The sequence below is a fragment of the Trachypithecus francoisi genome, unplaced genomic scaffold (genome assembly GCF_009764315.1).
Source record: "Trachypithecus francoisi isolate TF-2019V2 unplaced genomic scaffold, Tfra_2.0 Lachesis_group5, whole genome shotgun sequence".
NCBI lineage: Eukaryota > Metazoa > Chordata > Mammalia > Primates > Cercopithecidae > Trachypithecus > Trachypithecus francoisi.
The window spans coordinates 140,651,038-140,677,923 of record NW_022681470.1 but is presented as its reverse complement, the minus strand read 5'-3'; the positions used below and the strand labels follow the sequence as shown (position 1 = coordinate 140,677,923).

Here is a 26,886-nt window from a genome sequence, read left to right as displayed (position 1 = left end):
TTATTTTAGCATATATTATATAATATACATTAACAATACAAAATACATAATTATAATATAATAAATATAATATATATATTCCATTATGTAAAACATATATATAACAGAACATTATTCAGCCTTGAAATAGGAGATCCTGACATTTATCACAAGATGAGTGAACCTGGAGGACATTATGATAAGTGAAATAAGTCAGACACAAAAAGAAAAATATTGCATGATATCACTTATATGAGGAACTTTTTTAATCAAGAGAGACAGCTCAAATACATATATAAAGAATGATGCAGTGGTTATCACAAGCATGAGAGTTGGGGAAGAAATGGGGAGATGTGGGGCAAAAGATACAAAGTAGCAGATACGTAGGATGAACACCACACAGGTCACGGTGATTTTATGCCCTTCCCAAGGTGTCATTCAGAGGCACGCGGTCTCCATCTGACCCTCACTGGTGATATTGATTTGATCACCTGGTCCAGATGTTGTCCAATTTCTTCGCTGTGCAATTTCTATTACTTTTTCTCCACTCCAACATATGAGCAGTTTATAGAGAGACATTTAAGGCAATGCAAATATTCTGCTCGTCATGCAAATGTCTCCCAGTTGTGTCATGTAGATGATAATTCTTGCCTGATTCAACCTTTACCACTATGATGGCTACAAAATGCTGTGGGTTGTGGCTGAGAATTTGAGTCTTGAGTAGAAATTGGAGAACTATGCTGGACCTCAGATTCCACCCGGGCACGACCGCCATGCCAATCCAAGCTTCAGAACTACAATTCCCAGCATTCTCTCCGCCCCGGCTTCCGTATTAGATGCAGCCAATGAAGTACCGCGAGAGTTGGAAGGCGGCAGTGAAGCGGAAGCCATTACTCTGTGGAGTCGATTGCCCCGAGACACATGGGCCAAGGAGGGGTCCGCGGCGAATTATTTCGGCCTGTTGGGGACCTCTCGCGTCCCCGCGCCAGACTGGACCTGCCGTATGAACTTCTCTTCGCATCGGCGGCAGCTTCCATCACCTCCGCTCCCCCGATCCTACTCCCAGTCGTGTAAGCCCTGCTTTCCTTAACCTTTTTCCCCCTCAGTTCCTGGGGTCACGGGAGGCCTGTCTGTCGGTGAGGACTAAGGTGGGGTACGAGGGTCGGGGGCTAAGGAGTTCAGCAGCCAGACGGGGGGGTGCGTTTAGATCTCGCGATCAGCGACATGAAACGCTGGGGACGCGAAAGATGAAATTGGACCACTGCAGCTAGTGATGAGACAGGCATTGGTCACCTGATCCTGAAAAGCCCTGAGTCTCTGTGGTGGGGGCGGAAAAGCCCGGCTAAAGTGAATTCAAGAGTTTGGGGGCAGTTCAGGAGATTGAGAGGCGTCAGGATTTGGACATCGCAAGGAGAAATCACCTTCTTTCTGCGTTGTAGTCGATTTTATCTCGTGAATGTCAGCACACAGGTGTTCTTTTTAGCACTTACCTTGAGTACCTTTTGTATTTTTAAGTCCTTCCGGTTGCACTTTTTTATTTATTTTAATTTTAGTGGACTCTCTTGCAAATAGCCTATTCCTAGATTTACTATTCAGTTCAACATTTTGTTAATTGAGAGTTAGTCTAGTTATACTTATCGTGATTATTAATATTCTCCATTGAATTTTACCGTCTTATTTTGTGGTGTGTCCTTTTCTGTGCAAATATTTTAACACTGGAAAATAGGACATACATGCAAAAAAAGTATGATTACACACACACACACACACTTACACACACTTAAAAGGTCAACAGTAAAGCGAACCTACAAACCAGGCCAAGAAAGAGATTATTAAATCTCAGAAAACTGTGTGCTTCTTCTAAACTGCATCCTCCTCTCCCACCAATACTTTCTCCGTAGGTTTGACTGCTTATACATCTTTTCCAGAAAATATATTTCCTAATTTTGGTAATTATTTGTGAATGAACTCAGGCGCTTCAGTATTTTTGGAAACAGTGTTTTTTCATATTGATGCAAGCACACCTTTGTAATTTAGAGATTTCTAAATATCTTGTAGATGAAGTACTTACACCTAGCCATTCCTTTTCAGGAGTGTCATGGCTTAAATTCTAGTCAGTTCGCCAAATTCCCATATACTGGGCCTTTGTTTTCAAGATGTGGTGAATCTATATTTGAACTTTGATAATATTGTCATTTTTATGCCATTGAGTTGCAGTTAACTGATTTACATCATTAATTTACATCTTCTTTAATGCCTTTCAATAAAGTTTTTTTTTTTTTTTCCTTTCTTTTTGAGACGGAGTCTCACCCTTGTAGCCCAGACTGGAGTGCAATGACAATCTCGGCTCACTGCAACCTCTGTCTCCCTGGTTCAAGCGGTTCTTCTGCCTCAGCCTCCCGAGTAGCTGGGATTACAGGCGTCCACCACCACGCCCAGCTAATTTTTGTATTTTTAGTAGAGATGGGGTTTCAACCTGTTGGCCAGGCTGGTCTCGATCTCCTAATCTCAGGTGATCCACCTGCCTCGGCCTCCCAAAGTGCTGTCTTACAGGAGAGAGCCACCATGTCCGGCTCAGTAAAGTTTTATAAGTACCTGCAAAAAGGATTTAGATTGTTTTTGTTGTTTATTCTTAAGAACTTTGTTTTTTGGTGCTGAGAAAATAACTTTTGTGTTGTTTGTTGGATGTTCTTCGTAGACAAGGAAACTGTACAATTCAAAACGAAAATATAAATACTTATTTTATACAGAAGATAAATTGTCTTTTTTTTTTTTTTTTTTTTTTGCTGGACTGGCTGGGGACTTCCATTATCATTGACTGGAGTCTGGATGGCACACTCTAGGCAGGCCTGGTTTTTTTCTGATCTAAAAGGGAATTGTCATTTGTGTCTGCGAAGGGTTTTTCGAAGAGTTTTTATTAGGCAAAGGAAACTCCCCTCTTTTCCTACTTGAGTTTTTCTTGTGAATTGCTGCAGGCTTTTAACAAGTGATTTTTTTTTTTTTTTTGCCATTGTGTATCTGTTTATTGATGTTTATTGATTCATTTTGTACATGTTTGATACAAAATCTGTATTGATACTTTTGTATCTGTTTATTGATACATTTCTAGTACCTTAAATGATGGCACTCAGTCCTGCTGTGTCATGAATGAATGAGTGAATAATATAATTTTGTTTTTTGTCCTATAGTGTGGCAAATTAAACCAATTGATTTTCCTTTGTGACATTGAATTTGTATTGGTAAATAATTTGGAAAGGACATGTTACTATTTGTTACTTTTGGCTTCGTTTGCTAATACTTTGGTGTTTTTGGATCTATGCTTGAGTGAAATTTTCCTTTTCTGTTTCAGATTTATGCCAGCCTCATAAAATGGGATGAGAGGTGTTCTGTTTTCTAAACTCTGGAATGTTTTGCATAAGAATAGAATCATTTGTTCCTTAGAACGGGAGTGGTACCTGGAAAAACCATTTGGGTCTGGAGTTTTCTTGGTGGAAAGTTTTAAAGCTATTGTTTCTGTTCTTTTAAGAGTTGTGGGGGCATTCAGGTTTTTTGTGTTGTTATGATGAGTAAAATTTCTTTAGGAATTTATTCTATCTGAGGTTTAAATTGTATAGTCAAAGTTGTTCATAACATACTCATATTTTTACTGCTTGCTACGTTTGTAATGTTATCCACTTTTTTATTTGTAATGATTATATGTTGCTTTTTACAAAAATAAATTCCATCAGAATGTTGTCAGTTTCCTTCTTAAAGAACTTCTGGCTTGATTGAACCACTTTATGATATATATGTTTTCTATTTTATAACTTTCTGATTGTTATCATTTTCTTCCTTTTTGGGATGTTTCTTTCCAGTTTCTTATGTTGAATGCCTGTCACATCTCAAAGAATTGCAGTATCATACTGTATTGTATTTTAATTCTAAATATGAAATATCATGGCTTCTTTGGCATGTGGATTTAGAATTTTTTCTTTTACTTTTCATTTCTGTGACTTTTTTTCTGGTTATCTTTTGGTCATTGTTTGCCATCTGCATTGTTCTGTGGTCAAGCATTTTCTGAGACAAACATGGCCCCATGAGTGGTTGGATTTTATAGTTAGGAAATGCTGTTTCATCATGTTCAATCTTCATGTACTTACTGAATTGCCTGCTTGAACTGGATTTGTGAGAGCTCTGGTGGTGGCTTCATCCATTTCTCCTTAGAGTTCTGTCCCCCCTTTTTTTTTTTTAATTTTTGTGTTTTCTTTTTTTTTTTAGGCTGTGTTTTGTACACACACACACACACACACCCCTCCTTCTGGATTTATAACTTTTTATTATGTAATACTTCATTTTTCTCTATGAGCCCTTTTGCCTTAATCTATTCTGTCTGATACTAACATTCAAACCAGTTTTTTTTTTTTTTTTTACTTGCCTTATATATCCATTTATTTCCATTCTTATTATGTTCTTTTTTTTTTTTTTTTTTTTTTCTTTTTTGAGATGGAATTTCACTCTTGTTGCCCAGGCTGGAGTGCAATGGCATGATCTCAGCTCATTGCAACCTCCACCTCCTGGGTTCAAGTGATTCTCCTGTCTCAGCCTCCCGAGTAGCTGGAATTACAGGCACATGGCACCACGCCCAGCTGATTTTTGTATTTTCAGTAGAGATGGGGTTTCATCATATTGGTCAGGCTGGTCTCAAACTCCTGACCTCAGGTGATCCACCTGCCTTGGCCTCCCAAAGCACTGGGATTACAGGCATGAGCCACCGCACCCGGCTCTTATTGTATTCTTATATTTTAGATGTCTCTTGTACATAGCATATAATTGGATTAATCTATTCTGTGAATGTTGGTATTTTAGTTAAAGCATTTATTCCATTAACATCTTCTGTATTTTACATTTGTGTTCTATTTTTTCTTTTCCCTAGCTTCTTTTGTGTATTTCTGTCATTCTCCTTTTTTATTTTCTGTACATTTTGAATTTATTTACTCTATTGTTTCAGTGGTTGTTCTAAACAGTTCTTACCCATGCTTGTTCATTAAATCTAGATTTGCATATATGTTACTCTCCTGATTTACATGGTTTTCTTATGCATTTTCTTTGTTTTTTTATTGATATATCATAGTTGCACATATTGAGTTCTTTTTTTAAACCTCAGAAGAAATTATTATTGCTATTGCATACCATCATTTCTTGTTACATTATACTCACACTTTTGTCACTTTGAGCACTTTACTTGGTTCTTGCACGTTTTGGTGTAATTCTACCACTCTTTGCTTTGATTCTTTAATTACTTCTTTCTCCCTGACATATGTCTTTATGATGTCTCTTTTCTGTGGGTTGCAAGCCCACAGGAACTTTGTTTTTTGGTGCTCAGAAACCACCTCTTTTCCTCTTTCTCAGTGTTTTTCCTTCTTTCTCAGTGGACATTTTTGGTGGTAATAGAATTTCATATTTTATTTCAGAACTATGAAGATGTTCCATAATCTTCTGGCTTCCACTGTTAATGATGAGAAGTCAGCTGTCAGTCTAATGTTTCTTTCTTTCTTCCCCCCACCTCCCCGCCCAAAACAAGACGGAGTCTGGCTCTTATTGCCCAGGCTGGAGTGCAATGGTGTGATGTTGTCTCACAGCAACCTCTGCCTCTTGGGTTCCAGCAGTGCTCCTGCCTCAGCCTACCGAGTTGCTGTTATTACAGGCACACCCCACCACACCCAGCTAATTTTTGTATTTTTAGTAAAGACAGGGTTTCACCATATTGGCCACGCAGTGTTTCTTGGGGGGCAGTCTCCTTACCAGCAGCATCAGCATCACCTGGGAACTTGTTAGAAATACATACTCACAGGCTGGGCGCAGTGGCTCACACCTGTAATCCCAGCACTTTGGGAGGCCGAGGCAGGCAGATCATGAGGTCAGGAGATCGAGACCATCCTGGCTAACACAGTGAAACCCCGTGTCTACTAAAAATACAAAAAAATTAGCCAGGTGTGGTGGCGGGCGCCTGTAGTCCCAGTTACTCAGGAGGCTAAGGCAGAAGAATGGCGTGAACCCGGGAGGTGGAGGTTGCAGTGAGCAGAGATCGTGCCAGTGCACTCCAGCCTGGGTGACAGAGCAAGACTCCATCACAAAAAAAAAAAAAGAAAAAAAGAAATACATACTCATTGACCCTACACCCCAGATCTTCTGAATCAGAAACCTGGGGATGGGGCCTAGAAGTGTGAGTTTTTTGTTTTGTTTTGTTTTGAGATAGGGTCTTGCTACATTGCCCAGGCTGCTCTTGAACTCCTGTGTGCAAGTGATCCACCTGCCTTGGCCTCCCAGCGTGCTGGGATTACAGGTGTGAGCCACCATGCCCAGGCTTGCTTTGTTTCTTAATAGAGAGATATTGGCCGGGCGCGGTGGCTCAAGCCTGTAATCCCAGCACTTTGGGAGGCCGAGACGGGCGGATCACGAGGTCAGGAGATCGAGACCATCCTGGCTAACATGGTGAAACCCCGTCTCTACTAAAAATACAAAAAAACTAGCCGGGCGAGGTGGCGGGCGCCTGTAGTCCCAGCTACTCGGGAGGCTGAGGCAGGAGAATGGCGTGAACCAGGGAGGCGGAGCTTGCAGTGAGCCGAGATTGCGCCACTGCACTCCAGTCTGGGCGACAGAGCGAGACTCTGCCTCAAAAAAAAAAAAAAAAATAGAGAGATATTTACAGTGTTTTAAGAAGACCTCCAGGCCGGGCGCAGTGGCTCAAGCCTGTAATCCCAGCACTTTGGGAGGCCGAGACAGGCGGATCACGAGGTCAGGAGATCGAGACCATCCTGGCTAACATGGTGAAACCCCGTCTTTACTAAAAAATACAAAAAACTAGCCGGGCAAGGTGGCGGGCGCCTATGGTCCCAGGTACTCGGGAGGCTGGGGCAGGAGAATGGCGTAAACCCGGGAGGCGGAGCTTGCAGTGAGCTGAGATCTGGCCACTGCACTCCAGCCTGGGCGACAGAGCGAGACTCCGTCTCAAAAAAAAAAAAGAAGACCTCCACGTGACTCTGATGTAACTTAAAGTTTGAGAATTATTGCTTAAAAGGTAACTTGCCTTTTTTTCCTCTGGCTGCTGTTAAGATATTATTTTTACCATTATCTGGCTCATTGTGCCTGATTTTATCTCTCTTCAATCTGTTTATATTTTCCTTCCAAAATGAAAAATCTACATCCACTATATTTTTCAGTAATTGCCTAGGCTCCTTCTGTGTCTCTCATCTGTAACTCCAGTTAGAAATGGTTCAATTCTTTATCATCTGCCCCCGCATGGTTCTTAGCTGTATTTGTGTTCCTCAACTCTTTTTCTGTGCTTCCCTTGCATTTATTGCTACAACTAGCTTTTAAACTTCAGCTTTCATAAAAATTTCATGTAGAGTTTGCTAAAGTACTAAGTCATCAGCCCACCCCCAAAGAGACTTACTTAATTGAACTGAGATGTAATCTGGATGTCAGAGTTACTTAAAGTGCTCCAGGGGACGCTTATGCAGCAGCCAATATTTAAGAAACAAATTATTATTATTGTCTGTGTGTAAACTAAAAGCTATTTACTTAGGGCTTTTGTTGTAGGTTTTCATTTTGCTTTCATTTTAGCAATTGTAATTGCCCTTTAGAAATCATAGATTTTTAATTTTCTGAATGTTAATTTCTTGCCAGCACATGAACTTGAAACATATCATCTGTCTGCACTTTGTGTTGCGTTTGAAATAGTTATGCGTGGAAGGTTTAATTGGGGCTCCTAGGTTGCTTGTTGGAAACAGAATTCCTACCGTGCTCCCCACCCCCTGGGACATCTCATCTAGCTGGTTGAAAGGAGGGTATGTTGATTTACTAATGTAACGCATTTCTGGACCAAGAAAATGGCATATGATGTTCTCACAACCTTTGTTGCCTTCTCTTTCTCTCTCTATATATATGTATAAACTATATATATATAATATATGTATAATATATAAATATATAATATATGTATAAAATATATAAATATATAATATATGTATAAAATATATATAAATATATATAATATATGTATATTTGATATATATATATATTTTTTTTTTTTTTAAGACAGAGTCTCATTTCTGTCACCCAGGCTAGAAATGCAGTGGCATGATCTTGGCTCACTGCAACCTCCACCTGTAAGGTTCAAGGGATCCTCCCACCTCAGCCTCCCAAGTAACTGGGACTACAGGCGTGTGCCACCATGCCCGGCTAATATTTTTGTGTTTTTAGTAGAAACGGAGTTTGACCATGTTGGCCAGGCCGGTCTTGAACTCCTGACTTCAAATGATCTGCCCGCCTCAGCTTCCCAAAGTGCTGAGATTACAGGCATGAGCCACCGTGCTGGGCCTATATTTACGTGAGTAACAGTGGTAGAAATAGTTCTAGCAAGGGCAGAAATACCAGTCAGTAAAAGTAATAAAAGAATTATTCTCTCTACAATATTTGCATCTACAAATTCTGAATATCCTGGGATACTGGGATTAAGTTGAATATGGGGATAAAATCAAATATTGGGAGAATTATGGTCACGAGAGAGCTCATAATGGAACAGTTTTGGGCAACATTTGTTTTGGACCACAAACTTGACGGAGGAGGCAGATCTTCTAAAACAGAGGAGCAGGGCTGGAGCAAGGGTGAGGTTTGTGAGTGCAGAGCTAGGGAGCCACTCGCTCTGAGCCAACGTGGTGTTTGTCTGACACTGGAAATGCTTCCTTAAATACCACACTCTTGTCTAGCAACCTTGGTTGCCTCATCCCAGTCCTGGCTCTGCTGAGGAGAAAAACAGATGCCAATGAGAATAGAGTAAGATGTGTAGAAGTAGAAAAATAGAACTGCTTTCACCATGCTGTAAAGAAAATCAAAGGAGAAATTAAGCAACCCCAACAGCTCTGAAAAATTAACCTGTCCGTTCTAATCCATGGTGACAGCATTCTGATGATCCTGGTTTTGTTTCATTTATCATGTAGATACGGGGCACAACGTCTCTGAGTTCATAGATCCTACAGGTGTTCTAGACTCCCTGCTCCACATCCTGCTGGGGTGGCCTAGATGCTGAAATCTTCCTGCTTCCTTTGTATTCTGGGCCACTAGTTCTTTGAGACTCTGATACAGTTTGGATGTGTATCCCCGCCCAAATCTCATATGGAAATGTAATTCCCAATGTTGGAGGTGGGGCTTGGTGGGAGACGATTGGATTATGGGGGCGGATTTCTAATGAATGGTTTAGCACCATCCTGCTTGGTACTGTGCTCATGATAGTGAATGAGTTCTCCTGAGATCCGGTCATTTAAAAGTGTGTGGCACCTTCCCGCCCCCGCCCCTTACTCTCTTGCTCCTGCTTCCCTTTTGCCTTCTGTGATGAAGCTTCCTGAGACCTCCCCAGAAGCAGATACCACTATGCTTCCTGTAGAGCCTGCAGAACTGTAAGCCAATTAAACCTCTTTTCTTTTTTTTTTTTTTTTTGAGACGGAGTCTTGCTCTGTCGCCGGGGCTGGAGTGCAGTGGCCGGATCTCAGCTCACTGCAAGCTCCGCCTCCCGGGTTCACGCCATTCTCCTGCCTCAGCCTCCCGAGTAGCTGGGACTACAGACGCCCGCCACCTCGCCCGGCTAGTTTTTTTGTATTTTTTAGTAGAGACGGGGTTTCACAGTGTTCGCCAGGATGGTCTCGATCTCCTGACCTCGTGATCCGCCCGTCTCGGCCTCCCAAAGTGCTGGGATTACAGGCTTGAGCCACCACGCCCGGCCAAACCTCTTTTCTTATAAATTACCCAGTCTCAAGTATTTCTTTTTTTTTTTTTTTTGAGACAGAGTCTTGCTCTATCACCCAGGCTGGAGTGCAGTGGCCGGATCTCAGCTCACTGCAAGCTCCGCCTCCCAGGTTTACGCCATTCTCCTGCCTCAGCCTCCCGAGTAGCTGGGACTACAGGCGCCCGCCACCTCGCCCGGCTAGTGTTTTGTATTTTTTAGTAGAGACGGGGTTTCACCGTGTTAGCCAGGATGGTCTCGATCTCCTGACCTTGTGATCTGCCCGTCTCGGCCTTCCAAAGTGCTGGGATTACAGGCTTGAGCCACCGCGACCGGCCCTCAAGTATTTCTTTATCGCAGTGCAAGAATGGACTAATACACCATCACCCAGCACTGACAACCCCTGAAAGTGATAGAATCACTCGGGTGAGAAATTGACCAGAAGCTCCACTCTGAGCTCTGGTTTGCATCATTGCAAAATATCAACAAGTTTCCACAGACTTTTAATTGATGTGGGTGCACTCTCTAAGCTCCAGCCCTCTGGGCACCTTGTCCCTCCTGGAGGGTGGTGGTGGATGTTGGCCCCAGGGTGTTGGGCTAAGCCATAGGACTGTGTCCTAGTACCTGGGTTACTGTTTAATTTCACAGGACCTTCTGAGGAGATCCCAGACCCCCTACATTCCATAGGCCCCTCCTTTATGGTCCTCCCAAGGTGGCATCCCCTGGGTGGCTGTCTCAGTATGAAAGCAAATGTAGATCAGCTTGCTCATCATCCATTCATTCTTTCATTCCCTATGTACTGTCTTGTTTATATCAGGCACTGGAATGGTGAACAAAATAGCAGCAAAGTAAAAAGTCCCTACTTAACCTGGAATGCATTTTTTTAGTTGGGCACACAGGAAATCAAAACAAGTAAACTATGTAGTGTGCATGGAGGAGACAGCAGAGAGATAATAATGTGTGCTGTCCTACATTTCCCAGGATCCTTGGAGCTGGCAGGGGCATGTGACTAGTTCTGGCCAGTGGGCTGCGAGTGCTTCAGGGTCAAAATATAGACGACAGAATGCATAGTTGTCCAGCTTCCTGTTCATCATCTGTGACCAAGATGGCTAAGGGTGTCAGCTGGTTCAGAGACAAGTGGCATCCTTGAGCAGCAGGAAAACTTTTGATACCAGCCTGGGTTGAACAAGTGACATGAGCAAGGCATAAACTTGCCAGTGTATTGAGTCCTTGAGATTTGGGCTTGTCTGTTTTTGCAGTAAAAAATAGAGCCTAATCTTACTTACACAGAATATTACTTGGAGATTAGTGCTTTGGGGAAAAGGAAAAGGAGTGGAGAATTGGGATTGAAAGAAGCAGGGGTTTGCATTTTAAAGAGTGGTCAAGGTGGGCAGATCAGCTGAGGTCAGTTCAGGACCAGCCTGGCCAACATGGTGAAACCCTGTCTCTACTAAAAGTACAAAAATTAGCCGGACACAGTGGAGTGCATCTGTAGTCCCAGCTACTTGGGAGGCTAAGGCGGGAGAATCACTTGAACCCAGGAGGTACAGGTTGCAGTGAGCTGAGATTGCACCACTGCACTCCAGCCTGGGCGACAGAGCGAGATGCCATCCCTTAAAAAAGAAAAGAGTGGTCAGTGAAAGCCAGATCAGGACAGGGAAAGTTGAATAAAGATCCGAAGGATGAGAGGGGGCCTGGCACACTGAGAATGTGCGGGAAACATTTCAAGCAGAGAAGCAGCAGGTGCAAAGACCCTGAGGTGGGAGCATGGCTGGCGGGGCCTGATGCACAGCAGTGAGGCTTGCTTGGCTTGGGTGAGGGTCCAGTGGCAGAGGGAGTGGTGAGTGAGGCGGCAGGGACCTGGGCCTTTGTCTGAGTGAGATGGGACACCATCAGAGGATCTTGAACAGAGGAGCGATGTGATCTACATTTTACCTATGAAGTTACGGCTGCCATGGAAACTAATGGAAGTCAGGGACAGCAGCCAGAGAGACCAGTTAGGAAGTGGCTGGAATGTTCTAGAAGAGACGCAGTGCCTTATGCCAAGGCAGTAGCAGTGTAGGTGGTGAGAAGCAACCAGATTTTTGGATTAAGTTTTAAAGATAAAGCTGGCAGGATTTGCTGGCAATGCAGATGTGGAGTACAGAAAAGAAAGAGGAGAGTCGAAGGTAATGACGAGCGAGGCTTTTGACTTGAGCCCCTGGGAGGCTGGAGCTGCCATCAATGTGGGGAGGCTGGCGGCAGCACAGTTGTAGGTGTTTAGTGTGGGGTCCTGTTGGTAGTTGCAGTAGGGATACTAAGTAACCACCTGGCTGCCTTTCACTCTGGGTCATTCTGGGTGAGGCAGGTACCAGGGAGTGGAGAATGGCACCCACTATAAATGAACAGTTCTGTTAAGTAATTGTGAAATCATCAATGGTCATTTTATTTTAATGATGATGGCATTTTAGAGTGAATGTTTGTTTACTGAGTCTATAGAGTTCCATACATAACCCAATGTTAAAGTCTTCCAGATGAGAAAACTGAGTTTTTTGTTTTGGTTTGGTTTAGTTTTTTTTGAGACGGAGTCTCACTCTGTCACCCAGGCTGGAGTGCAATGGCGCGATCTCAGTTCACTGCAGCCTCTGCCTCCCGGGTTCAAGCGATTCTCCTGCCTCAGCCTCCCTAGTAGCTGGGATTACAGGTACCTGCCACCATGCCCAGCTAAGTTTTGTATTTTTAGTAGAGACAGGGTTTCACCATGCTGGGCAGGCTGGCCTTGAACTCCTGACCTCAGGTGATTTGCCCGCCTCAGCCTCCCAAAGTGCTGGGATTACAGGCATGAGCCACTGCGCCCAGCCAAGAAAACTGAGTTTTCATGAACCCACTCTTGGAGGGGAAGGGGCAGAACTATGGGCTTGCATCAAAGGGGAGTCACCTGAGGCGTCAGGGACAGGTAGAACTTCACAGAAGTGCAGTCAGAACCTGGGTGTCAGCACCCCCAAAGGTTGGGGGGTATTTCACAATATGGACCCGTGGGAGATGGGGGAGAAGTGGCCCAGGGGAACCCTGACCTTTAGGAGCTAGGCAGAGGAGGGATCTCAAGCCAGAGTCTTCAAAAGAGCAACCGGAGATGTGAGGACAGCCTGGGACCCATGGCTGCAAGAGCAGTGGCATTCCCAGGAAGAGGGAGATAGATTCATAGTGAGCAAGGTCATGTGTCAGGAGGTCAGGCAGAGGAAGGATCAAGATGTAGTGTCAAGGGGTTCCCACGTAGGGGACTGTATGGGTGACATAGGTCATTTTGAGAGGCAACAAGATGTGGCTCTGCAGTGGCATCTGCCGGGTTCACAACTTCCACCTATGACCTTGACCAAGTGACTCAGTCCCTTGGTGCCTTATTCTCTGAGTACTTGAGAACAATTCCGGGAGGCTGTGAGGATTAAATAGGAGTGGCCCTGGAAAGACTCAGGAGAATGTCTCGTACCTTGTACACAGTAAACACTACACGTGTTGTTATTTGTAGAATTGGCATTAATGTTGGTGGGGAGAGGTGGAACGGGACCTGCAGAAGCTTGTTAGTTGAGCGTGAATGAATGAATGAAAGGTGAGGATGGAGGTACTGTGCCTCAGTAACTGAGCCTCTGTCACCCTCTCTCCCCCTCCTCAGCAGTGATTCAATGTTAGAACCTAAAGGCACAATGACCGGGAAAGGGCTTTGTAAAAAGAACGAAAGCGTCATGCATCATCGAGTTGGCCCAAGATCAAATCTGGTGTTGAATAATGAATCCCCAAGGCAGAGTTTCTACATTAAAACACACTTCATATATTATTGTTTTAAAATGTTTCTGAGTATCTAAAACAATTCCAATAGCAGAAGTATTCATTGATGTTGAGAAAGATTGTTATAACCCTGGTAATGTTTCCAAGTGGACATATTGATTATTGACCTGAGTCAGATGTTAAAGTAGCAGCATCACGGTTCTTACCTCAGTGCAGTTATGCGAGTCGCGGCGGAAACCGCACAGAGGAGACAGGTTCATACAAAGCAAATTAAATCCCCTGCCGAGGTGTGGGCCACCATACCTCGCCAATTTATTGTGGTTTTGATGTTATTTCCTTCATGACTGATGCTGTTAATCGTCTTTTCGTGTGTTTACAGTTCTTTTGTATATATTTGAAGAAATGTCTGTTCTATTCCAGTCCCCTGCACACTTTTTTATTGGATTGTCTTTGTTGTTGAGTTCAGAATGGTATTAAATCCCTATCACATACATGATTTCCAAATATTTTCTACCATTCTATGTCTCATTCACTTTCTTGATGATGTCCTTGACGTTAATTCTAAATGTCTGGTAGGGATTGCCAGTGAAGCCACTTGGTCCTGGACTTTTTTTTTTTTTCTGAGAGAAGTGTTGTTCTTGTCCCCCAGGCTGGAGTACAATGGTGTGATCTCGGCACACTGCAACCTCCACCTCCCAGGTTCAAGTGATTCTTCTGCCTCAGCCTCCTGAGTAGCTGGGATTACAGGCGCCTGGCACCATGCCTAGCTAATTTTTGTATTTTTAGTAGAGACGGGGTTTCACCATGTTGGCCCAGCTGGTCTCGAACTCCTGACCTCAGGTGATCTGCCCGTCTCGGCCTCCCAAAGTGCCGGGATTACAGGTGTGAGCCACCGCGCCTGGTGGTCCTGGACTTTTTGTTTAATGGCTTTTGATGACTGACTCAGTCTCTTGTTATAGGTCTCTCAATTTTCTTTTTCTTCTAGAGCTTGTTTGGGTATGTTTCAAGGAATTTGATACATCTAGAGTAGTGGTCCCCAAGCCCTGGGCCACAGACGGGTACCGGTCCCTGGCCTTTTAAGAACCAGGCCCTGCAGCAGGAGGTGAGTGGAGGGCAAGTGAGTGAAGCTTCATCTGTATTTACAGCAGCTCCCCATCGCTCACATTACCACCTGAACTCCACCTCCTGTCAGATCGGCAGCAGCGTTAGATTCTCATAGGAGTGCAAACCCTATTGTGCACTGCACATGTGAGGGATCTAGATTGCACACTACTTATGAAACTCTAATGCCCGATGATCTGTCAGTGTCTCCCATCACCTCCAGATGGGACCATCTAGTTTCAGGAAAACACACTCAGGGCTTTCACTGATTCTACATTATGGTGAGTTGTATAATTATTTTACCATATATTACAATGTAATAATAATAGAAATAAAGTGCACACTGCTAGTGTAGATAATCTAATGTGTTGGTGCATAATTGTTCATGGCATTCTCTTACAGCCCTTTCAATTTCCGTGAGGTTGGTAGTAATATCCCACTTCCACTGATGATTTTAGTTACTTGCATCTTTTTTTGTTAGTAATTCTAGCTACAGTTTTGTCACTTTTGTTGATCTTTTTGAAAGAACCAACTTTTGTTTTCATTAATTCTCCTTCTGTTCTCTATTTCATTTATCTCTGCTTTAATCTTTATGTCTTTACTTTTGCTTTCCCTAGTTTTAGTATATCAAAGTAGTTTTTTTTGTTTGTTTGTGGTTTTTTTGTTGTTCGTTTTTTTTGTTTTTTTTTTTTGAGACGGAGTCTCGCTCTGTTGCCCAGGCTAGAGTGCAATGGTGTGATCTCGGCTCACCTCAACCTCCGCCTCCCTGGTTCAAACGATTGTCCTGCCCCAGCCTCCCAAGTAGCTGGGATTACAGTCATGCACCACCATGCCCAACTAATTGTTTGCATTTTTAGTAGAGATAGGGTTTCTCTATGTTGGTCAGACTGGTCTTGAACTCTTGACCTCAGGTGCTCCACCCACCTCGGCCTCCCAAAGTGCTGGGATTACAGGCGGGAGCCACTGCACCTGACTGGAACTGGTTTTTGTATGAGATGTCTTACTGGTGGCTTTTCCTAGGCAAAGGGAATACGATCTCGAGTTCCTACTGGAACGTAAGTATTAGAGATGGGGATTCAGGTTAAATGAGTGGGTGTGATTACCTGGGCAAAGCATGAGGTATGTGGAGGAATGGTGGCTCTTGAGTGGAATCAGCCTTTAGTGGTGAAAGAGGACCTCTGGTCAGATGATCCAGAGAAGCAGGGAAAGAACCAGGAGACAGCTGTAGAGGAGCCGAGAATAGAGAATTATTCTCAAAGAAAATAGACACCAAATTTTGGTGAGAATCTAAGACTGAAGTGCATTTACTGGATTCACTGACACAGGAGTAAATTGTATTTTCTGTGAGGATGGGGATGATGGTAGTGGATGCTGGGTGTACTGAATTGGGAGATGGTGAATATAAACTGCTCCTACGTTTTTGCTCGGAAGGGGGCGCTAAGGGGAGCCAGGGCAGGCCTTGGTTTCAAGATGGGATAGACCTGAGCAGGTGTCCATGCATGGGAAATTGTCTAGCAGGCGAGAAATGAGGCTGAAAGTAAAGGAGAGCCAGGTAGTGCGAGGGTCCAGAGAAGGGAATGGGCCTGGAGCAGATTTGAAAGAATTGCCTCGGCCGGGCGCGGTGGCTCAAGCCTGTAATCCCAGCACTTTGGGAGGCCGAGGCGGGCGGATCACGAGGTCAGGAGATCGAGACCATCCTGGCTAACACGGTGAAACCCCGTCTCTACTAAAAAATACAAAAAACTAGCCGGGCGAGGTGGCGGGCGCCTGTAGTCCCAGCTACTCGGAGGCTGAGGCAGGAGAATGGCGTGAACCCGGGAGGCGGAGCTTGCAGTGAGCTGAGATCCGGCCACTGCACTCCAGCCTGGGCGACAGAGCGAGACTCCGTCTCAAAAAAAAAAAAAGAAAGAATTGCCTCAAGAAGGGAGGGCAGACATCTCTTTGTCTGTCACAGAAGGAAAAGAGGAAGTCATAGATCAGTTGTGAGAAGAATATTTAAATAACTAGAAGCAAGAAGGTAAGAAGGCCCTTTTTTTTTTCTTTTTTTTAGGCAGAGTTTAATATATGTTCAAGAAAATGCACTGGTCTGTCTTAGGTGATCAGTTTCAATTTTGAGAATTGTGTACACTGTATATCTGAAAATAAATAACATTTTATCACCCTAGAAAGTTCCCTTTGCTTCTTTCAGTCTATCCCTGTCTTGTGATCCTCCAGTGAAGCAATCTTGTTTTTTTGGTTTTTTTTTCAATCCTGTCAACTTAAATACGTTTTGCCATCATGGACATCATATTATTGCAATCAGAGCATTTCTTGTGTGTCCAGCTTCTTTGGGCCAGCATCGTAGGGATTTCTCCATGTTGTGTGTCTGCATAGTTTCTTTTTATTGCTGAGTAGTATTCCGTTCTGTAAACATATTGGCAATTTGTATTTCCATTCTCTGCTTGATAGATGTTTAGATCATTTACAGTGTTTGGCTATTAGGAATCAGACTGACACAGACATTTTTGTATGAGTCTTTGTGGATATAAATTGTTTGAAATTTCTCTTATGTAAATATCTAGGAGCAGAATTGGTGGGTCAGATAGATGGTGTGCTTGTTAAAAACTGCCAAAGTGGGCTGGGCGCGGTGGCTACGCCTGTAATCCCAGCACTTTGGGAGGCCGAGGCGGGTGGATCACGAGGTCAGGAGATCAAGACCATCCTGGCTAACACGGTGAAACCCCGTCTCTACTAAAAATACAAAAAAAATTAGTCGGGCTTGGTGGCGAGCACCTGTAGTCCCAGCTACTCGGGAGGCAGGAGAATGGTGTGAACCCGGCAGGCGGAGCTTGCAGTGAGCCGAGATCACACCACTGCACTCCAGCCTGGGCGACTGAGCAAGACTCCGTCTCAGAAGAAGAAAAAAAACTGCCAAAGTGTTTTCCAAAGCAGTTGAACTATTTCACAGTCTCACCATCGGGATATGCCAGTGTGTCCCAAACTCAGCAGCATTTAGTATTGGTTGTCTTTTTTATTTTGGCCACTCTAGTTTTAATTTGCATTTCTCTAATTACTATGAGGTTCAGCACCCTTGGATGTGATTCTTACTGGTTTTGTGAAATGTCTGTTTATTACTTAAAGTTGTTTGCCCCTTTTGTTGGGTGGATGTTCTTTTTTTCTTGCTGTTTTGAAGGAGTTCTTTTTATTTTTTCCAATAAGCCTTTTGCACTCCTGTGTAGGAGTTCTTTAATCTGAGCATGAATTCTTTTTCAGGTGTATGCATTGCAGATATTTTTTCCCAATCCGTGGTTCACTGTTCACTGTTCATTTTTCTTTTTTCTTTTTTTTTGTTTTTCTTTTTTTTTTTTTTTTTTCTGTTTTTAGAGACAGAATCTCACTCTATTGCCCAGGCTGGAGTACATTATCATAGCTCACTGAAAATATTCTGTATGAATTTATAAGAGTCTGATTCATCTCAAAAGATTTTTAAATTCAGATTCAGTGAGTGGAGGCGGTGGCCATTAGGGAGCAAGTTGGCAGAAGCATAGGTGGCCACAAATCTCTGAAGCGAGAGAGTTGATGTGAGAAGAAGGTTGCATGGGAGACTTTGCCCAGAATGCAGATTTCCAAACCATTACCTGTGAGGTGAGGCTGATTCTAGTGATGATGCCGTCCAGGCCGTGGCCCAAGGATGTATATATTGGTGTGGAATGTGGGTGCACAGGGCATTGGAGTTTGGAACTCATGGTTGGTCCTGGGTGGACCGTCTTCATGGATAGAGCCGTCCTAAATGATCGCAGGCCTTGAAGGTAAAGGAAGAGCAGAAGTCTAGGACCAGAGTGTTTAACGAGCGAGGGGGTTTCACAGAGTCGTGCCTGGTGGCAAATCACTTAGGAATAGTAATTCTGAACCCACTTACAGCAGATCAGGGGCTGTCCCCCCACCACATTGCTGGGAGAGAGTTTACCTAAGTAAGATAAAAGTCCAGGATCAGGCAGCTCTTGCTGCTCAAAAGAGGAAATGCCAGAAAACAAAACTGGGAGTTTTCTTTGGTGAGCAGGAGAGACAGATAGCCTTTGACTACTCCCAGTGTTCTTTCATTTGCTACAGATGCCAGCTTGGAGAGTCACGTGAGAGCAAGAGAGTAGCTTCCTGGTTGTCCCAGTGCCCTGCTCAGGCAAATTGACTGCCATTCTCTGAGGATGGCAGCTCTGTCCCCCACTTTTGGTAAGTTCTTGGGTCAGTGCGTGCCCTGAGAAAGTGAGCATAAGAGGCCCTGCCACTTGATGGGGTGCAAGATACGTGCACTGTAGAGGGCTTCTGGGAGAGGATTGGCAAGTGGAAAAGGGGTGGGAACAGAGCCCCAGCAACCGCCCCAGTGACTGTGTCTGCTGAGGGTCTTGGTGAGTCTGGGGGCGGGGGAGTGTCCATGTCATTGATGCGTGAAGAGGATGCAGGTAATGGGTAACCCTGCATTATCCCATTTATTATTTTGATCAACTTCGGCAAGGTCACAACTAGCTCTCAGAGCTTTCATTTCTTCACTGCTAGGTTGGGACTGTGTCACTTCTTAGGAATACGTAGCCCACCACCCTCTTTCTGTTTTTGGTGGAACAGGGCTGCTCTGACTTGTTATGAAACTGATGTGTGCAAGAGAGGTGGGGGGAGGAAGAAAGAGAGAAGATTGAGGATGTGAACGCTCAGAGTCAGTGTGGAGCAGTTTCCTGGTTTGCAAGTGTTGTATTATGAGGCAGGGCGGGCTCTGATTCTCATGAACCCCCTTTTCTCTTCCAGCCACGTCCACCCAGGACTCCGCCTGTCTCCAGGAGTCAGAATTTCCTCTTTCTTCAAAAGACCGTTCCTGTCCCCAGAATTTGGACCTGTTCACATGCAGTGGTCTGGAGCCTCACATGCCCAATGTTGGTTCCCAGGTGCACTAAGATCTCTGGGTCCCTAGAGCAGGAGAGGCACTTCCTAAAACACCCACCAGTGCATGCTAGAATTCTTTCAGAGCTTCATCTCAGGCGATGGATGCCAGAACGGGGCCCAAGAGAGAGCCAAGGAATATTGGGGCTGTCTTGGTGTTGGGGAAGTTAGGGGAAATGATTTATGTAGCACCTGTCTCCCTCATGCTTGCAAAATTCTCAGGCCTATGCTCAACCCCAGAGATGGGGGGAAATAAAGCGAAAAGCTCTCGGAGTGGGTTAGAAGCGGAGGGAGATGAGTCCCTTGTCAGGGTTGCATTTGAAGCGACGGGACAGGACAAGATGGCCTCGTTGGGGAGAGAGGATGTCTGAGGACTGTTGCCTGGAGGAAATGTTGAGCCCCGTAGCAGGCCATCTAGAAATCCTGTGTTAGGTCTCTCATGCCCAGTCTTCAGCCTCAGCCATCTTACCATGAACACCATTAGGCTGGTTCCTTGCTGACCCCAAGTTTGTGTGGCGTTTCAGGAATCGGTGACTTTCCAAGATGTCGCCGTGGACTTTACCGAGAAGGAGTGGCCCTTGCTGGATTCTTCTCAGAGAAAACTGTACAAAGATGTAATGCTGGAGAACTACAGCAACCTCACTTCACTGGGTAAGGCCAGTGCCATTTCTCCACTTATTCGTTCATGAATTAGATGTTTTTGTTTGAGTATGTTCTGTGACCCAGGAACTATGCAGGGGTTCAGAACACAGCCGTGAACAAGCAGCCCCAGCACCCATGCTCATGGGGCCTCTCCTGGGTATTGAGGCCCGTCCATCGCAGGGACCTTGGGGGTTCTCGGTGCGTCTCTGAGCTTGGGCATGGGCTTCTGAGATACGAAATCCCCACTCTTTTAGAGGATCAGTGTGTGGGTATTTGTGATCTTATTTCCTATTTCATTTTTTTTTTTTTTTTAATTTATTTTTGGTGATGAAGGAGTCTCACTGTGTTGCCCAGACTGATCTTGAACTCCTGGCTACAGGCACGAGCCACCATGCCTAGCCTGCGGTTTTGTTTTCTATCAGTCAAAAACTTTTACTGTATCCCTTAGAAATTTTGGCACCACCACTTTGCTGCTCCTAAGTCAGACTTGTCCACCCTCAGAACACTAAAGACCCAAGTGTTGAGCCCAGGCTAATGGAAGTGGTTGTCCTCTGCATGGCCCTCCCTCAACCTGTGTCTTTCCCGTGAGTGTAGGGTATCAGGTCGGCAAACCCAGCCTCATCTCACACTTGGAGCAGGAGGAGGAGCCAAGGACAGAGGAGAGGGGCACTCACCAGGGCGCTTGTGCAGGTGAGCGAGCCCCAGGCGAACAGCGGTGCTGTGACTCTACCTCTATTCAGTGACTGGGGTGGAGGGAGGTAGGTTAGGGAGCGTCATCCAGGGAAATTGAGAGATGTTCTTTCCCTCTTTTTGCCCATCCATTCTCTGACAAATCTTTTGGTCCGCACACTCCTTCATCTTTGACTTTCACATTCCCATTATTGGGCTCTTTGTCCCATTCTTTCATATTTGATGTTCCTGATCATCCTCTTTCTGTCATTATCAACATCTATCTGAATTGCCTTAAATTTCTTTTTTTTTTTTTTGAGACAGAGTCTCACTCTGTTGCCAGGCTGGAGTGCAGTGGCGTGATCTCAACTCACTGCAACCTCTGCCTCCTAGGTTCAAGTGATTCTCGTGCCTCAGCCTCCAGAGTAGCTGGGACTACAGGCATGATGCCACCATGCCCAGCTAATTTTAATATTATTAGTAGAGATGGGGTTTCACCACGTTGGCCAGGCTGGTCTCGAAAACCTGACCTCAGGTGATCCACCCGCCTCGTCCTCCCAAAGTTCTGGGATTACAGGCATGAGCCATCGCACCAGGCACGAATTGACTTAAATTTCTACCCCTGGCATTGCCAAGTATCTCACGTGACCAGATTTTTTAACAATTGCTTTTGCACCACTTTTCCTTACATAGCCCTAGGATCTGCCAAGAAATCCACGTGTCATTGTCCCATCATCCCACCATTTTCCTTTTCCAACAAATTAATACTTTTCCAATTTGTTTCAGATTGGGAGACTCCATCTAAAACCAAGTGGTCACTTCTTATGGAAGATATTTTTGGGAAGGAAACGCCCAGTGGTGTGACAATGGTAAGATTTCCTTGGGATAATTCTGGATCTTCCTTCCACATCTGAGGAGACTGGGGCAGCCTAGGTTAGAAAAGCAGTTCAAACACCAGGGCAAGCAGCTTCCCTCAGAGGAAACTGTGTTTCAGAGACATTGGGTATTACCAAGTTGGGGACGACCCTAAACCTAACCTCAGACTACTTCACCTAAAGTGCCTCTGAGCAAAGATTTTTATAGCTATGTCTCAGATATTGAGTGTTGGGGCTCAATGCAGTTTTTGTTTTATATTTATGTTGTACACTTACATATCAATTCAGTTTTGGTGGTGTTTATTTATGTTTTGGGGAGCAGAAAGAGTCTCACTCTTGTTGCCCAGGCTCGAGTACAGTGGCACCATCTTGGCTCACTGCAACCTCTGCCCCCAGGCTCAAGCCATCCTCCCACCTCAGCCTCCTGAGCAGCTGGGACTATAGGTGTGTGCCACCACACTTGGCTAATTTTTCTATCCTTCGCAGAGATAGGATTTCACCATGTTTGCCCAGGCTGGTCTTGAACTCCTGGCCTCAAGCGATCTACCTGCCTTGGTCTCCCAAAGCGCTGGGATTATAGACTTGAGCCACCACACCCAGCCTCAATTCAGTGGTTTTTTTTTGTTAGTTTGTTTTTTGAGACAGAGTCTTGCTCTTGTCACCCAGGCTGGAGTGCAATGGCACCATCTCATCTCACTGCACTCTCCACCTTTCAGGCTCAAGTGATTCTCCTGTGCCACCCTCCCCAGTAGCTGGGATTACAGGTGCGTACCACCATGCCTGGCTAATTTTTGTATTTTTAGTAGAGATGGGGTTTCACCATGTTACCCAGGCTGGTCTTGAACTCCTGACCCCAGGTAGTTCACCTGCCTTAGCCTCCCAAAGTGCTGGAATGCCAGGCTGGAGCCACCGCACCCAGGGTCAATTCAGTTTTAAACAGTGAAGAAATGCCATACCCCAAAAGCTTTGAAAAAGTAACATACGTGGGCCCGGCGCGGTGGCTCACGCCTGTAATCCCAGCACTTTGGGAGGCTGAGGCGGGTGGATCACAAGGTCAGGAGAGTGAGACCATCCTGGCTAACACAGTGAAACCCCGTCTCCACCAACAATACAAAAAATTAGCCGGGTGCGGTGCTGGGCGCCTGTAGTCCCAGATACTCAGGAGGCAGAAGAATGGCATGAACCCGGGAGGCGGAGGAGCTGCAGTGAGCCGAGATTGCACCACTGCACTCCAGCCTGGGCGACAGAGCGAGACTCCGTCTCAAAACAACCAAACAAAAAAAATAAAGTAACATACGTGGAGCCTTGTGGCCTGGCGTTCACCTGTTGTCTTTGATGGAGCTCAAACGGGGCAGGGGCAGCACGTCTGCCCGGCAGATGGTGACAGCTCTAGTCATAGTAATGCGCTTCTATCTGTTCACAGCAGTGTATGTGGGGATGGTGCTTAGGGTTGCAATGAATATAAGAATTGTCTTAACACTCATGTCTTAAACAACAGGAGAGAGCCGGTCTTGCAGAGAAGTCCACCGAATACGCTCACTTGTTGGAAGTCTTCGGCGTGGGCCCTCATCTCACTCAGCCAATGGGAAGGCATGCTGGCAAGAGGCCCTATCACCGCCGGGACTACGGGGTAGCGTTCAAGGGCAGGCCGCACCTCACTCAGCACGTGAGCATGTACGACGGGAGAAAAATGCACGAATGTCATCAGTGCCAAAAAGCCTTCACCACGAGCGCGTCCCTCACACGGCACAGGAGAATCCACACAGGGGAGAAGCCTTACGAATGCAGCGACTGCGGGAAAGCCTTCAACGACCCTTCAGCCCTTAGGAGCCACGCAAGAACTCACCTCAAAGAGAAGCCCTTTGACTGCAGTCAGTGTGGAAATGCATTCCGGACCCTCTCGGCCCTGAAAATCCACATGAGAGTCCACACTGGCGAGAGGCCTTACAAATGTGATCAGTGCGGGAAGGCGTACGGCCGGAGCTGCCACCTCATTGCACACAAGAGAACCCACACGGGAGAGAGGCCCTACGAGTGTCACGACTGTGGGAAGGCTTTCCAGCACCCCTCCCACCTCAAAGAGCACGTGCGGAATCACACGGGGGAGAAGCCCTACGCGTGCACGCAGTGCGGCAAAGCCTTCCGCTGGAAGTCGAACTTTAATTTGCACAAGAAGAACCACATGGTGGAGAAGACCTACGAATGTAAAGAATGCGGGAAATCCTTTGGCGACCTCGTGTCCCGGAGGAAACACATGAGAACTCACATCGTGAAGAAACCCGTGGAATGTCGGCAGTGCGGGAAGACTTTCCGAAACCAGTCCATCCTTAAGACTCACATGAACTCTCATACTGGAGAGAAACCATACGGGTGCGATCTCTGCGGGAAAGCCTTCAGCGCGAGTTCAAACCTCACTGCACACAGGAAGATACACACGCAAGAGAGACGCTACGAATGCGCCGCCTGCGGGAAAGTCTTCGGTGACTACTTATCCCGGCGGAGGCACATGAGCATTCACCTGGTAAAGAAACGCGTTGAGTGTAGGCAGTGTGGCAAGGCCTTCAGGAACCAGTCAACGCTGAAGACGCACATGCGAAGCCACACGGGGGAGAAACCGTACGAATGCGATCACTGTGGGAAGGCCTTCAGCATAGGCTCCAACCTGAACGTGCACAGGAGGATCCACACTGGGGAGAAGCCCTACGAATGCCTTGTCTGCGGGAAAGCCTTCAGTGACCACTCATCCCTCAGGAGCCACGTGAAGACTCACCGGGGAGAGAAGCTCTTTGTGTCGTCTGTGTGGAAAAGGCTCCAGTGAGCGCTCCTGCTTTAAAGACACAGGATGACTCAGACCGGAAACAGACCTCGTGGGTGCAAGAGGAAGCCTCTGTGAGCTCGCACCTTACTGGGTGCAAAAGAATCCACGGAACTTGGGAGAAGTCCAGTTCCTGTAAAAACTGTGGGAAGACGAGGCGTTCTCATCCCATAAGAGGTTTGTGAGAACTCACGCTGGGGGTGAAAATGTACGTCTGTAGCAAGGAGAAGCCTTCAGGGTACATTCGGCTCTTAACAAACACAGGAGGACTTAATGGCAGCTTGGCATTTAATGTCAAAATCCCAGCTTGGCATTTAATGTCAAAATGACTTCAGACCACTTCTAGCCTTCTGGGTCCATGAGTAATAAGAAGCACACTAGGGAGCATCTCTGTAAATGCAGTGGCTGGGGAAACCCTTGCTAGTCTCACTGGAGTCCTCATGACAGAAATCACACTGAAGAGAGAAATCAGTCAAGTAAGGAACGTGGGAAGGTCATGAACCCGCCGCAAACCACGGCCAGCTGCCTTCGTATGGTTTGCCAGCTAACAACAGTGGTTCCACCTTTAAGGAGGAAGAATGTGTGATAGAGAACATTTGTGGCCAATGAAGTCTGAAATACTTCCTGTCATCTGCCCCTTTCCAGAAAAACTTGGCCGACCCTTGGTCTACAGCACGGGTTCCCAACTGGGCGACGATTTGGCTGTCCAGGCATTATTTGGCAATGTCTAGAGACATTTTTGGTGGTTAGAACTGGGGGAAGATACTCCTGACTTGTAGTAAGAAGACATCAGGATGCTGCTAAGTCCCCTCCAGTGCACAGGAGCCCCCCACAACGAAGAATTCGTGCCCCCAAAGTCACTGTTGCTGAGGTTGAAAATAATCATGCAGTCATTCCTCAATTACTGCCTGCAGCAACCCCTCTGTTTTTATGAATCTTGTGAGCACTTACACTAGGAGAAATTTCTTTTACAAAACTTTTAAAATACAATTAGCGCTGATAATTCCTATGTGGAAATGATTCCAGCCATGGTCCCCTCACTTGTGCATGTGAACATTCTCACTGGGAGAGAAGCCCCAGCGAGATTTTCCGGTGAATACGGGATTGCACTTACTCTTTCATCATGGAAACAGAGCCCCAAGAGAAGCCCCAGCGAGATTTTCTGATGAATACAGGATTGCGCGTACTCTCTCATCATGAAAACGGAGTCCCGCTCATAAATTTTTCGTCTTTATTTTTAAGGTTTCACTCCTCTAAATAACCCTTAAGCCTCATCAAGAAAGGTTTGTATATAGTATTTTTACTATAGCTTCATCCTTGATAACGTCCTAATTTCCTTTTGGACAACGCCCTTGACCTATGGCATATTTAGATCTGTGTGACGTGAGGCTACTTCTCAGTACCGGTTTGTTACTGGTACCTGATGGACACGGACTGTGACCAGAGCACGACACCTCCATGAAGTGGTGGCATGTTTGCAGGCTGCTGTCCAGCCAAGAGTGACAGATACTTCTAGTGGCTTCCCTGGTATCCACTCTTACCTTTTTCCATTATCAAGAGAATCCAGGTTCTGTCAGATTAGTAAGGTGTGCTAATCTAAATTTTAAAAAATCTCTTACAGGTTTTCTTGCAGCTAGTACCATCCATGTCCCACAGCCCTGGCCACTGACAGATCAGCAGATGTCCCCACGTGGGCTTCTGAGAAAGCTCTTGAACAGGGGTCATTCTTAAACCTGAATTCCTCCCTGTATGTTTTGTTCTTTGCTTTACCCCCTACTTTTCACCTTGCAAAGAGATCCAGTACCTAGTATTGGAAGATCCACCTTATGACCACGCGGATGAAAGCCACAGTCTAAGGAAGTGACTGCAGGAAGCTCACAGTGACCCTGGCCTTCCCCGTGGCTTCTTTGAGTGTCTGCACCAGCCCTGGACTTCCAGATTTCTATCACATCAGAAAAAATAAAACTGATTATTGGTTTAAGCTGCTATGGCTATTTCATTGTTTTTCTTTTAAATTTATTTATTTTGAGATGGGGGTCTCCCTATGTTGCCTTCAAGTGATTCTCCTGCCTCAGCCTCTCGAGTAGCTAGGACTACAGGCACATGCCACCACACCCAGCTAGTTTTGTAATTTTAGTAGAGACAGGGTTTCACCATGTTGGCCAGGATGGTCTTGATCTCTTGACCTCGTGATCCTCCCACCTCGGCCTCCCAAAGTGCTGGGATTACAGGCGTGAACCCCCACACCCGGCCCACTGGTGAGTTGTATAACTAATACCTAAACATGTGGGTAGAATCTGTATATTTTTAATTGTGGGATGTTGGTTTTTTCATCCAGTTACACTGATCTTTCACATTGTATTTCAACTCTTTGTTTATAT

At 45.4% G+C, this 26,886-nt stretch overlaps 1 protein-coding gene across 3 annotated transcripts; it reads left to right on the top strand.

Annotated features, from left to right (window-relative positions):
• Nucleotides 1–839: 839 nt before the first annotated feature.
• ZNF317 (zinc finger protein 317) lies at nt 840–26,491 on the top strand. Of its 3 annotated transcripts, XR_004433542.1 has the most exons (8): nt 840–1,049; nt 18,689–18,805; nt 19,373–19,509; nt 20,029–20,155; nt 20,741–20,836; nt 21,602–21,684; nt 23,189–26,032; nt 26,127–26,486. XR_004433542.1 is itself a non-coding variant. In XM_033195589.1 (7 exons), the coding sequence occupies exons 2-7, from the start codon at nt 18,781–18,783 to the stop codon at nt 24,506–24,508; spliced, it is 1,788 nt and encodes a 595-aa protein (XP_033051480.1). In that variant the 5' UTR covers nt 840–1,049; nt 18,689–18,780; the 3' UTR covers nt 24,509–26,491. The 3 variants fall into 3 exon arrangements, 2 of the variants coding, with proteins under 2 accessions (XP_033051480.1, XP_033051481.1); XM_033195589.1 differs by having other exon boundaries at nt 23,189–26,491; XM_033195590.1 differs by lacking the exon at nt 20,741–20,836 and having other exon boundaries at nt 23,189–26,491.
• Nucleotides 26,492–26,886: the final 395 nt, after the last annotated feature.

Excerpts from the sequence above, each read along its gene's own strand:
- ZNF317 (XM_033195589.1), top strand. The coding sequence starts at position 18,781 with ATGGCAGCTCTGTCCCCCACTTTTG. Across the intron at positions 18,806-19,372 it reads AGCTCTGTCCCCCACTTTTG|CCACGTCCACCCAGGACTCC; the intron begins GTAAGTTCTTGG and ends TTTCTCTTCCAG. Across the intron at positions 20,156-20,740 it reads CAGCAACCTCACTTCACTGG|GGTATCAGGTCGGCAAACCC; the intron begins GTAAGGCCAGTG and ends CCGTGAGTGTAG.